General features: G+C 36.4%; 1 protein-coding gene, 1 long non-coding RNA gene and 1 pseudogene across 2 annotated transcripts; 1 reads left to right on the forward strand and 2 right to left on the reverse strand.

Moving 5' to 3' along the window:
- The first annotated feature begins 626 nt into the window (after positions 1-626).
- LOC137951685 (BTB/POZ domain-containing protein SR1IP1-like) lies at positions 627-4,111 on the forward strand. The gene is made up of 5 exons (XM_068798527.1): positions 627-982; positions 1,214-1,283; positions 1,581-2,195; positions 2,280-2,795; positions 3,442-4,111. Exons 1-5 carry the CDS (start codon positions 885-887, stop codon positions 3,922-3,924), a joined length of 1,782 nt encoding a protein of 593 aa, XP_068654628.1. The 5' UTR covers positions 627-884; the 3' UTR covers positions 3,925-4,111.
- A 1,286-nt stretch (positions 4,112-5,397) lies between these two features.
- On the reverse strand, positions 5,398-9,541 carry LOC137952321 (uncharacterized). Its single transcript, XR_011112222.1, has 5 exons — positions 8,861-9,541; positions 8,658-8,741; positions 7,674-7,934; positions 6,189-6,383; positions 5,398-6,083 (listed from the first exon to the last, which is right to left on the reverse strand). It is a non-coding gene; the product is annotated as an uncharacterized lncRNA (long non-coding RNA).
- Positions 9,542-15,432: 5,891 nt separating this feature from the next.
- Positions 15,433-15,984, reverse strand: LOC137951060 (tubulin alpha chain-like; annotated as a pseudogene).
- Between the last annotated feature and the right edge of the window lie 327 nt (positions 15,985-16,311).

Genomic DNA, 16,311 nt, shown 5'->3' on the forward strand with positions numbered 1-16,311 from the left:
TAGATTTGTCATGAATGAGCTGTTATCTGATGGGATTTATCAAAAAGCTGTACCAGATTTAATGGTTTCATAAACTTCAGAAATTGGAAGCATAGCGGAAAGGCTCGGCAAACTGGGTCCTTGGCTTACTACTCACCATTCATTACAAATATATGTGGAGAACATCAGTCTGCTCTTGATGGTGAAAGAACAGAGAGCTCTACAGCAATGGATCATTCAAGGATAAGGAAAAAAAAGCTTAGTGGTCATTGAAGACAGCTAGCATGGTCAGGTATGAGCAATCAAATCAGATAATGAATGTTAAACATTACGCTGATGACGACGATGACGATTATTATTATTATTATTATTCCAATTCGATACTAGCTAAAAATCTGAAACATAATTTGATCGAAAGCTCCCCTGCATGAACCGATACACTCCCAGCATACCACCTCTCCTATGGTAAATTCCAATTCGTATCTGCCGATAGCAGGATGGTCGGTACGCCGGCACCCCTGGGGCCCGTCACCGGGAATATTGGATTATTTGGGATGGCCAACTTGGGTGGCTCTGACACTGAGATTGATTTGACTGTCGAAGCTTTGTGGTGATCATGCTTCCATTATTTTCGGAGGAGAGAGGAAGGTCAGCTCCACGGGCGACCCTTTTGAATTTCTGACTTGGGAAGCTAGCTTGTAGTAGAAGGAAACAGAAATGGGTAAGAAGGATTCTTTTACAGGAAAAAGCCAAGACCGATTTGAGTTGCACTTTGTTTAGTGTCTTTCCAATGGAAAAAGACGCTGTTTCTTCTTCTCCTCCAGTTGTTCTTTCTCCGCCCCTTGGAGCTGATGGGGACATGCAAAAAGAGATGAGCAAGAGATAAGCCTTGGACAATCACAGATATGGTTGAGGTTGATAAAGAAGCTGTTTCAGCGGCTTCTGTCATGTCCGTCAAGAAGAAACAGCTTCTCTCCACTGCCATGAAGAGAACCAGTGAATGGTTTGGCTCTTTTTCTTTTTTGCTTTTCCGTTGTGTAGTTCTTTTTGTGATTGTTTTCGTTTTTTATTTTTCTCTCTGTTACAGTTGCAAATTTGGAAACGCTACTTCCTGCGCTCAAAAGTAGCTTGTTGGAATAATATTTTTTTACTTCGGATTTCTTCTTCGAAGAGGTTATCTTGTTATAAGAACTTTGGGTAAAATTCATTGAGATTAATGTTTGAATTTGCACAGGGTATCCTCCCAAGAGATCCCAAGCGACATAACAGTCAAGGTTGAGGGAGCAGCTTTCTCACTGCATAAGGTTAATCCTCTTCATGAACTCCTCAACTTGATTTCCCTTTCTGATTCATACGAACAACCAGACTGAAGTAGAATTAAGCTTCAGTAGGTATACTTGAAATGTGATTCATCATTTTCCATTCTCAGACATTTCGTTTCTTCTTACAAACCCAGGCCCAAATGAAAAACAAAAAAATACTAAAATTCATGAACTTAAAACTCAAGAGATCAGAAGCAAAACTTTTAAGTCTTTTTCCTTAGGATTTAGTTTGTGGCAAACTGAAATTCACGCTGACTCTTCTACTTCTCTTATATTCAGTTTCCGCTGGTTTCAAAGTGTGGATACATAAGGAAAGTTGTCTCTGAAGCAAATGATTCGGATCTTGCTTTCATTGAAATCCCAAATTTTCCGGGTGGAGCTGAAGCATTTGAATTTGCCACAAAATTTTGTTATGGGATAAACTTTGAAATCAGCATAGAGAACATAGCCATGCTATGTTGTGCTGCAGAGTATCTGGAAATGACAGAGGAGTATGCTGTTGGGAACCTTATAAGTAGAACAGAAGCTTACCTAAATGAAGTTGCTCTAAGAAACCTCACGGGTGCAGTCTCAGTGTTGCATTCATCAGAGTCACTTCTTCCAATGGCAGAGAAGGTAAAACTGGTAAGCCGATGTATAGATGCAATTGCTTTACTTGCCTGTAGAGGCAGCCAATTTTGTTCTTTAGGTCGCGCTGATAGTAGCAGCCAGGAGAGCTTGAACTCTTCAACCTCAAACCAGAAGGCCATTGTTGATTGGTGGGCAGAGGACTTAACTATTGTAAGAATTGACATTTTCCAACGGGTTCTTATGGCCATGAAGGCTCGCGGGTTCAAACAAGATGCTCTTGGACCTATACTTATGCTCTATGCACAGAAATCGCTGAGAGGATTGGTGAGAACTTGAAACCAGCCTGCTCAAAATAGTATCCTCACTTGAGTTATTCTTTTAAGTGATGAATTCGGATGTCTGATGCAGGATATGTTTGGGAGAAGCAAGAATAAAATTGAGCCAATAGAAGAACATGAAAAGAGGGTCATCTTGGAAATTTTGGTCAGTCTTCTTCCAAGGGAAAAGCACACTATGTCGGTTAGTTTCCTCTCAATGCTTCTAAGAGCTGCATTATATCTGGATACCACAGTCTCCTGTAGGCTTGATTTAGAGAAGAGAATGGGACAACAATTGGGTCAGGCAGTGCTGGATGATTTGTTAATCCCTTCTTTTTCATTTTCCGGTGATACAATATTTGATGTAGACACAGTGCAGAGGATCTTGATGAACTTCTTGGAACATTATAGAGAGGATGATGAATATATTTCATCTTCTCCTAGTGAGATGGGGTGTATAGTAAAGCTTATGGAGAGCTATCTTGCAGAAATAGCTACAGATCCTAATGTAATCGTGCAAAAGTTCATTGGCCTGGCTGAATTGGTTCCAGAGCAAGCAAGGGTGACAGAAGATGGAATGTACCGTGCAATTGACATCTTTTTAAAGGTGATTTTCCCCTCAAAATTTCCTGTGTTTATCATTTTAGCATTGAACTCTTCTTGTCATCCTTAATGACTTAAGATAAGTCTAGCTCTTGCCGAGTTTCAAAGTTTTAGGATTTTGATTAATTGAAATGACTTTACTGCCTGGAGGTTGTGTGATTTCTTGACAATCCAAGCATGAACATATTTTTGTGAAGATCTGCTATCTGTAAGGATGTAATGTCTAATGTAATTTCATAAAAAAAAAAAAAGTCTAATGTAATAATTGTACGACTATACTATTTACTGACCTGAAAAAATTACATAGAGTGCTGCAAAATAAGCCCAGCTTGCATTTAGTTCATAGCTCCCCAGAGCAAAAACACCACATTTCAGGCTAAAGTCTATGGTTCTTGGACCAATAAACAGAATTGGGAAATGTCAAAATTGTAGCACCTGGAGTTTCTGTTTCTTGAGAGAATCCTTGTTTCTGTGCCTTTTCTTTTTTAATATTGGTTTCTTTGTGTTTGTTTTTTAAATTAGTTTTATTAAGCAGCTGAATCATTTTATTTTATATAGATTAACCATTTTGACATTTCCAGCTTTAATATCAGGAAGTTGTTCTCTTCATTAGTTCATATTTCTTATCTTACCCTACCTACTTGACCCAGGCTCATCCAGATCTCTCTGACATGGAAAGGAAAAAGATCTGCAGTGTAATGGATTGTCAAAAACTGTCGCGTGAGGCTTGTGCTCATGCAGCTCAGAATGATAGACTTCCAGTTCAAACTGTAGTTCAAGTGCTTTACTATGAACAGCAAAGACTTCAAGATGTCATGAGTGGAACCCTCACTGGCCAAGAATCTCCTGCTTTACCTCCCAAGATAGAATACAATGGTATCTCAAACTTAGAACGTGAAAACCAAGACTTGAAACTGGAGCTAGTGCAAATGAAGATGCACCTCAAGGAACTTGAGAAGCCGAATAAAGATCAAGGACAAAATTCACCTGCTGATAAGCCTCCATTGCCAAAGAAGTCTTTTATGAGCTCTGTCTCAAAAAAGCTTGGGAGATTCTCACTGTTTGCGCGTGGGGACTGGGATCCCAAGCTCAGGTTGAAGCCTTCTAAAGATAGAAGACATTCAATCTCATGAATTATTTTCCTTCCATGGGAGGCTTCATTTGTGTAAAAGCTGCTGTTTTGTGTATCTTTTTGGGACCAGAGGATCAACTGCACATCTTGATGCTTTTGTGTGTGTCTGTTTATGTGTTCTTTTTTTTAAACTTCTTCCTTTCATCCTTAGACTTTGTTCTCGTAAAATATTAGATATTCCTGTAAAATTGTCTGAAATAAGAAGTGGTGGAGAAAGAGGTGAGCTTGTTTTGACAAACAAGTCTTTCTATATGCATGAAATTGAGTTTTTATAAGGGTCTGTTTGGAACCCATAGAAAAGAAAAGAAAAGAACAGCAAAGAAAATAAGAATTTGATCATTATTATTCCCAAAAATAGTTAATAAATAGGGAAATTTGATCATTTTCTCATTTTTAATGACTCATTTTTTGGAATAATAATGAACAAATTCTCATTTTATTTTCTTTTATATTCTTTTTTAGGGTTCCAAATAGACCCAAACCGTTGAACAGTGTGTTTAAGACTCAGAAGATTTTCCTCTTGCGTCTCATCCTTCCTGTCCAGTAGCAGAATAGCAGACAAATTGGAATAGTTAAAGCCAATTTTCTTTTCAACATATCTTTGTCAATGATGATTACATAAGACAAGAAAAAAAATCTGTTGATTTGCAAAGGTTATTGTTCACTTGACATCACTGACTTTTGATGAAACTGGATATCAAATTATACAAATCAAGTAGGGCCAAGCAGAATGCTGGTGATCCTTTAAATAAATTATTTCTTGGACATAATTGTGAGACAGAGTAGACAGATCACATCCACCCTAGTTGGCCCCCTGCATAGATTGGAATTTCTCATCCAAGGGTCACATCATGTCTATAAGCAAAAACATAAATATTGTATCAGTCCTGTCTGTAATTGTATCTGTACCTGGTTAAAGATTTCAAGCAGATTATCAACCTACCAAATACATCTTCATCCTTTCTGTTTATACTGGATGAACATCAATGTCAGGCTTGTCAATCAGTTAGTTTTTGATAAGCTGTAAAGCACTTTCTTTTAGTCAGGTAAAATATTGCAAATTTATAACTGTCTACCAGACCATGATTACTCTTATGAAATGAAGATGCCAGTATGATGATCATAGACAAGGAATTCTTCTTTGGGGTTGTACCGGTTTGTCCCTCAAAGTTGATCTGGTTTTCATGAACAAACTTTTCTGGCAGCATTCTTGCTCAGCACTGGTAGGAGATGCATGGATTCTCTTTCACTGTAATCCAGTAAGAGTAAGGCTCAGGGGACTAAACAACCCATCAACTGCTAACAAGGCCATTCGCCAGATTTGACATGTCAATCTCTGAAATTTTAAGGCTAGAGAAAAAGCATGAGAAGAGAACAGGGCAACCTGGTGATCAAGACCAATTTGAACCTGTGCATATTCATTAACTTGTGGGAAAAATAAAACTGAAAATGATATTTTGTTGTGTATCAAATGAAATATCATGGAAATATTTACACTCAAACAGCAAGGAGAAACAACTCCATATAGATGGTGTAATCTTTGCATCATGAGTGAAAGCAAATGACTCTGAAAAAAAGGAAACATTAACTATCCAAAAATCCCAAAAGCACTAAACAATGTTATGTCATATTCAAACTCAAAACATGGACATGCCAAGGTGTCTGGTTCAGTTTTTCTTTCCTCAGTTGCCCTTCAACCTTCCATGGGTCCTTTTCACTAGAGAAACTCATATTCATGTCAGGTATACCAACAACTCTACAATCATGGCCCCTCCTGTCCTCCCTTGAAACAATTTTCGGAGAGCTTCTGATGCACTTCTTGTCCACAGTACTGGAATTTGAAGAGGACAAAGAATCTGTAGTTGGTGAACCAATCTTCCTTCGGTTAAAAACCCAACCTAATGTTAGTTCAATCTCCGTCTCTTTCTCAGTTTGTAATGATAAATCCTTATCTTCATCCTCTACGTACTCATCGGCTGGACGCTCTAGATCGATTGTTCTACATGGCCATTTTTGGGTGTTGGGGTAATGGGACAGATGATGCGAACTTGTTTCACTTGCCAAATTGCCTCTTTCAGACTCATACTCCAGGTTACCGACCCTTTGTACGTCTTCCATTAACAGCTTCTGCATTTGATACAGACGATGAAGCTCGTAGACCTTGCACAAGCACAACGAATTTTCAGATTTCAGTCAAAAACTAAAAGAAGAAATGAGTACTCCAACAGAAAACTCTAAAACTCCTAAAAAGAGACAGAATGGTACCTGCTCTTTGAAAGTCTTTTCATGTCTTAAGATAATCATCTTCATGCTGTCTTTGTCATACTGCTGGAGACAACTCTCCATATTATCCTTCCCAGATTGATTTTCACTAAGTCTATCTCACACTTTGGATGCCTATTACGTTATTGATATATTTAAATATATTGCAGTTGAAGCAGCTGCCTCAAAAACAAGAACCTGTAAAATAGACAAAATATAGAAAGAAATTGAAAGCCTTCAGAATATTATTCATCAAATTCATATAACTGCTGTAGGTTGTCACAATTCATTAAGAAACTTTACCTTAAGTGCATTTGAGTAAATGTGTAAACATAGTTAAATGATGGTCGTTGCCAACATTTTTTGTCAGTTTCAGGTGAAGGGATACAACAAATTGGTTATTGGTAACTGAGTTGAGAAATTAAATCTTTCCATAGGTGGTGGCTTAACAAGCTGGTCAATATTTCTACATCCATAGTGTTAAAGTTGTCGACATAAATAAATGTCTTCATTTTGACCATATATCTAGTTCTCAAATTTTGTTTAAAGATATCACTCAGCAGTAGTGAAAAATCATGCTATAACACTTTGAAGCACATCTCTTAATTTTAAAACATCAGTCAGAACTTATTGGAAAATAACATGATGAAATAATTGCAAGGGTGATCACACAGTTTTGACATTCCAAGGGTTGCATGAAAAATTAGCAGTTTCAGAATTACTTGGAATTCAATAATTAATCCTGAAATTGGTCTGTCCTACTACAGATCTGAAATTCATTATACAACTGAAAATTATCCTTTTTCCTTTTCCAATAAGCATTTGATGTCTAGGCCTGCCCTTGGGAATCTTAAATTCAATTCATCCATCAGCCGTATGATAAATACAACAAAACATAGGACCAGGGCTATCAATAAAGATTTATTAGGATAAGGGCCTTAAGTGCAAGACTCTATGAAATTTCAAAACTTATTCCACATAGTAGAAACAGGAATAAGTTGTTTGAGAGGTTAAGAGTTCTTCCACAAGATGATAAAACCTCTTAAATCGTATTGAAGAAATCTCCATTTTTAAGAGTCAAGCAGGAGAGAAGAAGAGAGAATTTTCATGCAATAAATTTAACTTAAGGATATGATTGCATCAAACTGTACAAGGTAGCTTTATGTATTATTATACGTCATAATTTTGTGCAGCTAGATTCTGATTTGTCTAAATCTTTACTGAAGTTTTCAGGAATATCAGAAAACACTTCTCGCCACCATCAGAAAATACAGGAAATTTTGAAACTGTAGGCAATTATCTACAAGATTTCATACATCTAACAGAATCCATTTCAATAAGGTGTCCAACAACAGCCACCTGCAAACAAATATCTCCTGAAAAGGATCAAGCAGGCACTCATAACAAAAAACATGACAAGATGGACCTGAAGCGAACAAGGTGGAGGAACGATATCAACCAGGAAGAAAGAGGACCTACACTCCTTACCTTCAAACTCTCATTTGCTTAAGTCACTGGAATCCCCTTCACAGGTTTTGTAGAACCAAGTAATCCGACGGAAATGAACCTGTTTATGGTCGCAAAGCTTGGTTGGAGGAAACGACACTCATAATTCTGTGCAGTTTTGACAAAGAAATCCCAGAAAGAACTATGAGATTCTCCCCCGAGGCAAACCAAGTTCTTGGTTGTGTTGAATTATGCCAAACATATCCCACTGTCCCTTCCAGATTTGTTATTTCAAGACAGCACCTTCAAAACATAAGATTTGAAGTACAGGACAATATAATAAGAACTCACTGACCCCCAATTATTTATTTATTCTTCAGGGAATCACAGATAGTTAAACTGGGAGAAGAATCATGTACTCGGACAGAAACAGCTTAAACTAACATGCAACCCAGAATTATATATAGTCATGAACAGTTGTCTCACAACCTGCAAATTTATTACATGTTTTGCTTAATATTAAAAAGTAGATTTTCTTGGCAGTCCAGAACATTAAAATACATTTCCTCAAATACCCCTCTAAATCTAAGTTGATGGAGATTTGGAGTTCTATATGAGGTCTGTGCTTCCTGGTCAAATTACAATCGAGATCTGTGTAACTCGCATTAGTAGGAATGAAAATGACATCAGAATCTGAAGCCCTTGAAATGAAACCTAACCTCAAGATAATCAAAACTAAGTGTTAAAAAAAAAAGATATTTCAAAAATGGCTTGCTTCCAAATCCAAAATGAAAGTATGGTTTGATTTAAACAAGTGGGAATTCACCATTTGACATAAAATGCCCAGTTGATTCTTTTTGGCGCCGCACAGTTGCTTTGGTATAGACCTATGTTTTGAGAAGCTTAAGAGGGTGTTCATGTCTTTTTAGCATCAAGACGTCGGACTTTAAATAAGTATGGCCAGCTAGGGCAGCTTATTAAACCAATTTCCTCATGAGAATAGCAGAATCAAATAAGATTGCCTACCCAGTTACAAAATGTAGAGATGGGGAGAAGGATGCCACTCATCCATTATTCCATTGTCCTTGCTGTACTGACATGATCTGGAAGCTGCAGGAAGAAAAGAAAGGCCCATCAAAAGAGCAATAAGAGAAGGAAAGATAGAAAAACATAAAAATTCTGTTTGCTAATGGTTATCAACAAGGATCACTTATTGGTTCTATGCATACCTTTGGATAAGAGAGAGAAAGAGAAAGAAAGGGAGAGTGAGCACGCGCTGTCGGTACTATGAGGCACAGGCTAATAAACTGGTGGGTCCCGTCCGTTAGCGGGAAGCACGAGCCTCCAGGGTGCAGAACCTGAGACTCATTCTGAACAGGAAACTGCAGCGGTCTCTCTTTCTCGTTCTTTTCTCACTTGCCTTTCGGTGGAAGTTTATTAAGCTATATTTTGTCTTCATAACTCGAAGCACCCTAGATAAGTTTACTCAGACATTTTTACAAACAGTTCGACTGGATTGACAAGAACGCAAGACACAAGCTGTTCGAGGGTAGAGCATCATAGGTAGATTGACCAAAACCAGGTAGCCGAAGGGTCGCCCCGGTAGGTATAAAATCCAGCTTGTCTCGGACAGTATACGAAATTAAAAAAAAATTTCTCCATCGGCTGGTCGATCGAGACAAAGCAGGGAAATCCTGAATCTCGTACTTACCACCCGGTCTGTAATTTGGACACCAGTTGGCATTACAAGACCGGAGCCCTGAATTCAGAACTCCAAATTCTCACTTCTGCCTCCCGGTTACAGACGGTGAAAACGGCCGAATCAGAACCACGTCGCAATTTCGACACGAACTGAAATCAACAAAGACAATGGGTTCCGGGTCTGGAGGCGATGATTAGAAAACAAACATGGGTACAGAGCATGGAGGCCGACAAACACTTTAATGGTGGGATAGAAGTTGACAATTGACAGCAACAGGCTGAAGTGAGAAAGCTGGACGAGAAATCAACCGCGTTTGAACGCTTTTGCAGCAACCCCGGGGGCCCTTGACAAGTTGGAGTGCACTCGTGAAATCTGATGGTGGTATTCAGTTCGTGAGAAGAAAGTTATTTGGCCATTTCTTCATTAAATAATGAAACTTCAAATTTTAATTATGAATGAGGAGGGAGCGGGAGGTTTTTGTTATTTATTTATTTATTTATTTATTATTTTCATATGTGACTTTCTATTAATTATTACCAAAATATTTTTTATCTTATAAATAAGATCTTTCATTACTATTTGTTTTTAAGTATTCATTTATATTTTCTATAAATCATATAATAGAATTTTAATATTTTTTTAACATATTAAATAATTATTTTACATTAAAAATTAATCATAAATTATTAAAATCTAAATATTTATTTACTATTTAAAATAGGGTTTTGTCTTAATATTACAAAAAAAATCATCATTTATTTCTAAAATTTTAAAATAGTAAATATTAATAAAAGATTTTACTTTTTACTGATATAATATAGATATTCATTTTATGATCATTTAAAATTAAATTATATAACTAATATAGTTAATTAGTTCACCTAGAAAGTTCATGGTTTTTCATCATTTTTTAATAAATTTAAATTATTTATTTACTTTTAAGTTACTTGTAAAATTCATATCTAAATTATTGTATTTCTAAATTTGGCCTATTAGATATCTTAATCTCAAATACGGCTTTTCTAAATTAAGAACCGAATCTTATTAAGAACTAAAAATTACATAATGTTAAATTGTCACCCACGTGTGGCATGGTGGCAATATTGTGAATAAGGCAACTCTCTATAGAGGGGGGCATGACTTTTTAATTATAGAAGCTCATGTAGATCATTTTATGTATTTTTTTTTTTAAAGAGATGTAGCCCTAAGGGCATTATTAGCATTGTAATCATAGATCCTTAACTATAAATAGAATCAAAGGGGTGTGGGTTAGAGTATTAAGCTTAGCCTCAAGATTCTTATTTCTATGTCCCTCTAGAACTAGTCATTGTTTTTATTCTTTACTAAGCATTTGTCCTTTTCAAATAAAATTTTGTTTCCTTTGTAAAAAATTTGACTAATGCTAAGTAAATCAAGCATAAGGCCTTCTACATAATACACATTGGCGATAAAAGAGGTTGAAATACCGATTTTACCAATTCCTTCTTATCAATAGTCATATGCCTCAAGCAACCACTATCCAAAATCTTAACATTTTACACTTAGGAATTATCTCTTACATTTGTGTCCGAGTTTTGACATATGACTTTTACACTTAAACTCTTCTCGTTGTCTTCTTCCTTGTGGGTGCTTCTTCAATGTTGATTGAGGTCTTGAGTAGGTTTGATCATTGTGAATCTTTAGACCTTGAGATGCATTGACTCTTGAAGGTATAGTATTTGAAATACATACTTTTGCAACCCCCCCTCCCTACTTGCCTCTTCATAGGAGGTAAGGCCGCATCTTTGTAGATGCCATTTTTAAAAGAATTTAATTGTTAAATTGAACTTAATTCTATCCCAAAATATCAAACCACTGAAGGTGCCTGTTGGTCAACATTATAACCAAATAAAACTTCTTAACTCTTATCAATGAGAAACTATTTCTCTCAACACTCTTCCTCATCTTTAAGCTTACACATAACCAGATTGAGATGGGCACAAACTCACAATGCAACACAATGGGCCTAGGCCAAAACAGATATCTTGTTTTAACACTACAATTGGATTAAACTAGATTTTATCCCAAAGGATTAGCCACTTAAGAAGCCTATTGCTCAACATTATAACCTAATAAGACTTCTTAACACTTATCAATGTGAGACTATTCTCATTTAACACTCTCCCTCATGTCCAAACATACACATAACTGGTTTGAGACGTGGACACAAACTCACAACAAAGCACAAGTTCACAACGGAGTACAAATTAAGCTTGGGCTCAAATAGACATCTTACTTTGACACCACAATTGGATTAAACCCGATTTCATCCCAAAATGATAAAGCATTTAGGAGACCTATTGTTTAACATTATCACCTAATAACAGTTCTTAACACTTATCAATGTGAGACTATTCTTACTCAACACTTTCACTTAAGCCAAAACTTACACACAACCAACTTGATATGTGAAAGAAGCTTCATAAAATTTCAATCTAATGGGTTGTTTTTTGCTGAAGCTTGTCTTATTGAGTGCTTAGAAGCTACTCCGCGGAAGGCATTCTAATCGAATGCACAAACTGATCTCTTATGTACATCAGACAAGCCAAAAAGCTACTTCCAGAGGCTGTTATTGCAAACAATTAAAGCAGGTGAAGTCATAGATGAGAATTTGCAGGACTGCATCTCTAAAACTAATAAAAGAGTATCTAAGAAGTAAAAACCAACAAACCATGAACGATTGTAATAACTACGTATTGGTTACAATAGGGACTACGTGTTAATGACATCTGCAACCTTCCAATTCTGAAAGTGAAACGAAATGGCATCTGAAGGCTTTCAACAACTCTCAAACGTCTCATTAAATGCAACACATCTTACTTGAAAACAATATGCTGCATCATATGAAGTTCAGCTGCTGAGCTGAAGTACCAGGCATATGAAACTAACCCTGTAAAATGCTGTAAAATATACTAAATAATACACTTTTATTTTCTAAACAATTTCTGGTCTTAAGTAAGCATCCAGGGCAACTCCAAAGGCAACAAGGGATGCAATATTGTCTGATTGATTCGGATGGCCAGTTTGGAAAATAACTTAGTAAAACATCCTTTTTTTTTTTTTACATATTTAGGGTGTGTTTGGAAATGATATAAAAGGAAAGAAAATAAAAGAAAGGGGAGAGAAAGTACTCTTCCAGTGTTTGATAGTACAAATTCTCAAAGAGAAAAGAAAATAGGAAGGAGAGTTCTCTCTTAGGTAAAGGACTTTTCTCAAAAGAACATGGAATTTGGAGAGGAAAGAAAAGAAAGAGAAATTTTTATCGGGCGTGATTTGAGATCTCAGACATTGCCCTACATAATTCTCAGCCAACGAGCCAGAGAAAGCTCCATTACCTCCCTTCGTTGTGCCAATATGCTTGCCAAACTGCATGTACCTCCCTATCCTTCTCTCCCTTGCTTTGCCATCTCTCCCTTTCTCCTTCTCTTCTCGTTCCCCTATTTTCTCTCGTTTTCTCTCTTGCTTGCATCTGCAAATGCCATCATTGTTTTAGATTTCTCCATTTGTATTGGTTCTCTCCATAGGCATAGGCATAGGCATATTTAAGAGAAAAACCAATAACCAAACCTTGTATGTGGCCTCCCCTATGTCCTCACCCATATTCTGGCCTCCTCTCCTATTTCTGTCCTAAATTGAGTACTCTACGTTGGAATCTTCCATTTTTGGCCTTAATATGCCACCAAACAATGGTTGTTGTCCTTCGATACCTCTCGACCTTTTCTAACTCCGACACCCTTCATCTATTTTCTAAAATCTTTCCTACCAGACTTGGGTCACCCTTTGTTGTCGTCAGATTTGCTTTACTGAAGTTGGTGAAGAGGTTCTTCTTCATTTGTCTCAAGTTCGAAATCAATGAAAATTCCTAATGCCAATGGAGAGAACCAATATTGTGTTTTAACTACTTCACTACTGACCGTTTGTTGGGTTAATGGTTGGAATACTACGGAGTTAAGAGCTTCTTGACCCAAATGACTGCCAGAGCCTCAAGAGAGATTGTAAACAACACTTCCAATAGCAACTGAATCAAATGCAAAACCTTGCATTGCCAGTTCTAGTTGAAGTTGTCAAAAATCACAAGTAGATATCTTTTTATTATCACTGGCTCATTTCTTTGGGAACTTAAACTGAATGTGAAACATGCCCAAGCTCAGATGTATTAGGAGCATTTTTATTTTGACTTACCTAGAATAAATGTTAGGGTGAACTTAGTGTTGAGAGTTTATTTTCACTTCGAGTTTCTAAGGTACCTTCTTCTAATGCGTGGTTGTATTTTGTTCTTTGATTTGCTAATTACAGTTTCCTAAAGGATATGTAGTAAAGATAACAAGAATATAAAAAGAAAAGTTGTTGTAGTTTATGGAACCATGATATGATGAATGTCGTGCAATAATATGATATTATTAATTTTTTGTTGAAAACCTAATCTTGGAGGAAAGTAATAATGGTAGAAGAGCAATAATGGAGAAGACACAAACTTTTGAGAGCAACTATGCATGGGGTTCAATGTATTTAGAAGATTTTTTGACATCTTAAGGGAAACATATCGTCTTAAGGATACTATGTATTTCTATCGCTTCATTTGTTTTACTTTTGCCTCTTGTCATAGCAAAAATAACTTCCCATTGCTAAATTTTCTCCAACTACGGTATAGAGGAGTTCATAGTTGTGACAACTTTGATGCTGAAAGTGCTCACATCTTTGCTTTTCAACAAAAAAAAAAAGTATAGAAATAAAATTTCACGAAAATATCATATGAAGTCTATTATCCAGTAAACCATAATAAATAATTTATTACCTGAGCAAACTCTTCTCAAACATGTGCATGCACTTCAACTCGTTTACTTTCATGGTCCCAGTACCTAAAAGCAAACAATCTCTGCTATCAAGGGTTGCACGACTATGTTTCACAATTTGATGCGTTTTCATGAATCAACTTTGTTCATATTTTTCTTGCAAATAATTTTGCTTGTGAATTCAAGTCCAACCTCCTTTCCATCATCTATAATGGGTGATTTATTTTTTATTACCTAGTGTAATAATTCGTTTTGAACTTAATTATGTTTTCTATGTTATGCAAGACAAGTTAGTATTGGAAATTTATTACTTGTACAAATAAGAACACCTAAGTGGGGGGAAAATGAAGTGATAGATCTAATTCAACTTCAAGTTCAAGTTGGGTGTTAGTGTGGACGAGTTCAAGTGCACTGGAAAATAATTTTCAATGTTAGTGCTTCAAAATAAAAAATATAACCAAAACAAGAGAATGAGTAACTTGTAATAATATACTTAAATAAGCCATATATACCAAAGCACCAAACTTAACCAAAACAAACATGATTATTACACTAATAAGTAATTTAATGTAGAATTAAAATATATTAATATACTAATTAATTAAATAAAATATTATATTAATTAATGATTGCAGTTTATTGTACATTAATGACTCAGGGAGTTGCAAAAAATTGGAGTGAATCTGCAAGTTATATACCATTTTATTGACATGGCTATGGGTTTTGCTTCTTTTAATTCAAATTTGGCCTACCACCAAAGTCACTGACGCTACTATTTCTTTTTCTAGCCAACTGAATCGATTACTATACTATCAACTAACAACTATGGTCAGAATAAAAAAGCCAACACCTAGCAACAATATTGTTTTACTATACATCATTATGACACGTAAAAATGAAAAGGCTCGACTGAAAGGCAATCTGCATTTGAAATCGAAATACAGGTGATAAATTTTTTCATGTGTTAATACTACTATATTTCTTCAGCCTAATAGCTTATGCTTACCAGTTCATTGCCTCAACATGATCACATCAGACTGAATATTTTCTATGAAACATAAGGGAATTTAAGGATCATATTAATACTTGCTCAATTATATTTGAAGCACTTGGTTTCTTAAGAAACGTCTGTTGAGACCTTGCTAAGTCAAACACAAAACTATCTTAAATTAAAAAAAAAAAAAAACAAACTCGTTGACCTGTCAGACCAATGAGGGCATTGGTTTGGTCAGTAAACCAGCTGCTCTAAAACCGAGGCCATAGCCTTCTAATACTCATCTCCTTCATCATCATCAGCCTTAGCGGATTCAGCTCCAACTTCTTCATAATTCTTTTCGCGTGCAGCCAAACCTTGCTTGGCTTCCGAATACTCTCCCTCCTCCATTCCTTAACCCACATACCAATGCATAAATGCCCCCTTAGAATACATAAGATCAAACTTGTGATCAATCCTTGAGATCACCTCTGCCACACTAGTAGAGTTTAAGATCATACACACTGCCCTCTACACCTTAGCCAAATCCCCACCAAGAACAATAGTAGGAGGCAGGTAATTGATTCCACACTTAAATCCGGTGGGGCACTAGTCCACAAATTGGATGGTCCTCTTTGTCTTAATAGTAGCCACAACTGCGTTCACATCCTTAGGAACCACATCTCCCTTTTACATCAAACAACAAGCCATATACTTCGCATGACAAGGATCACATTTGTCAGTCCTAGAGGAAGGCTCAAAGGCACTGTTGGTAATTTCCGCAACTGAAAGTTGCTCGTGGTAGGCCTTCTCTGCAAAAATTATTGGTGCATAATAGGAAAGCATGAAATGAATACACGGGTATGAGACCAGATTGGTTTGCAGAGCGACAAATCAGAACTCTTAAGGATATGGTAAGGAGTATGATTAGTCATTCCTCCTTGCCAGAGTCACTTTGGGGAGAAGCTTTAAAGACCGTAGTATACATCCTTAATAGGGTACTGAGCAAAGCAGTTGCCAAAATCCCATATGAGCTTTAGACAGGCAAAAAACCTAGCATTAAGCACTTGCACATTTGGGGTTGTCCAGCTGAGGCATGACCTTATAGGCCAAATGAAAAAAAATTGGACTCAAGGACGGTTAACTTTTATTTCGTTGGATATGTTGTATGGT

The sequence above is a fragment of the Aristolochia californica genome, unplaced genomic scaffold (assembly GCF_029961685.1).
Source record: "Aristolochia californica isolate CCGP_79_NKW_82.1479 unplaced genomic scaffold, dmAriCali1.0.hap1 SCAF_15, whole genome shotgun sequence".
Classification (NCBI taxonomy): Eukaryota; Viridiplantae; Streptophyta; class Magnoliopsida; order Piperales; family Aristolochiaceae; genus Aristolochia; species Aristolochia californica.

Bases quoted from the DNA above. Each gene is read 5' to 3' on its own strand.
- LOC137951685 (XM_068798527.1), top strand. From the start codon at position 885: ATGGTTGAGGTTGATAAAGAAGCTGTTTCAGCGGCTTCTGTCATGTCC. The intron at 1,284-1,580 runs GTTAATCCTCTT...TCTTATATTCAG, and splicing joins CAGCTTTCTCACTGCATAAG to TTTCCGCTGGTTTCAAAGTG. The intron at 2,796-3,441 runs GTGATTTTCCCC...TACTTGACCCAG, and splicing joins CAATTGACATCTTTTTAAAG to GCTCATCCAGATCTCTCTGA.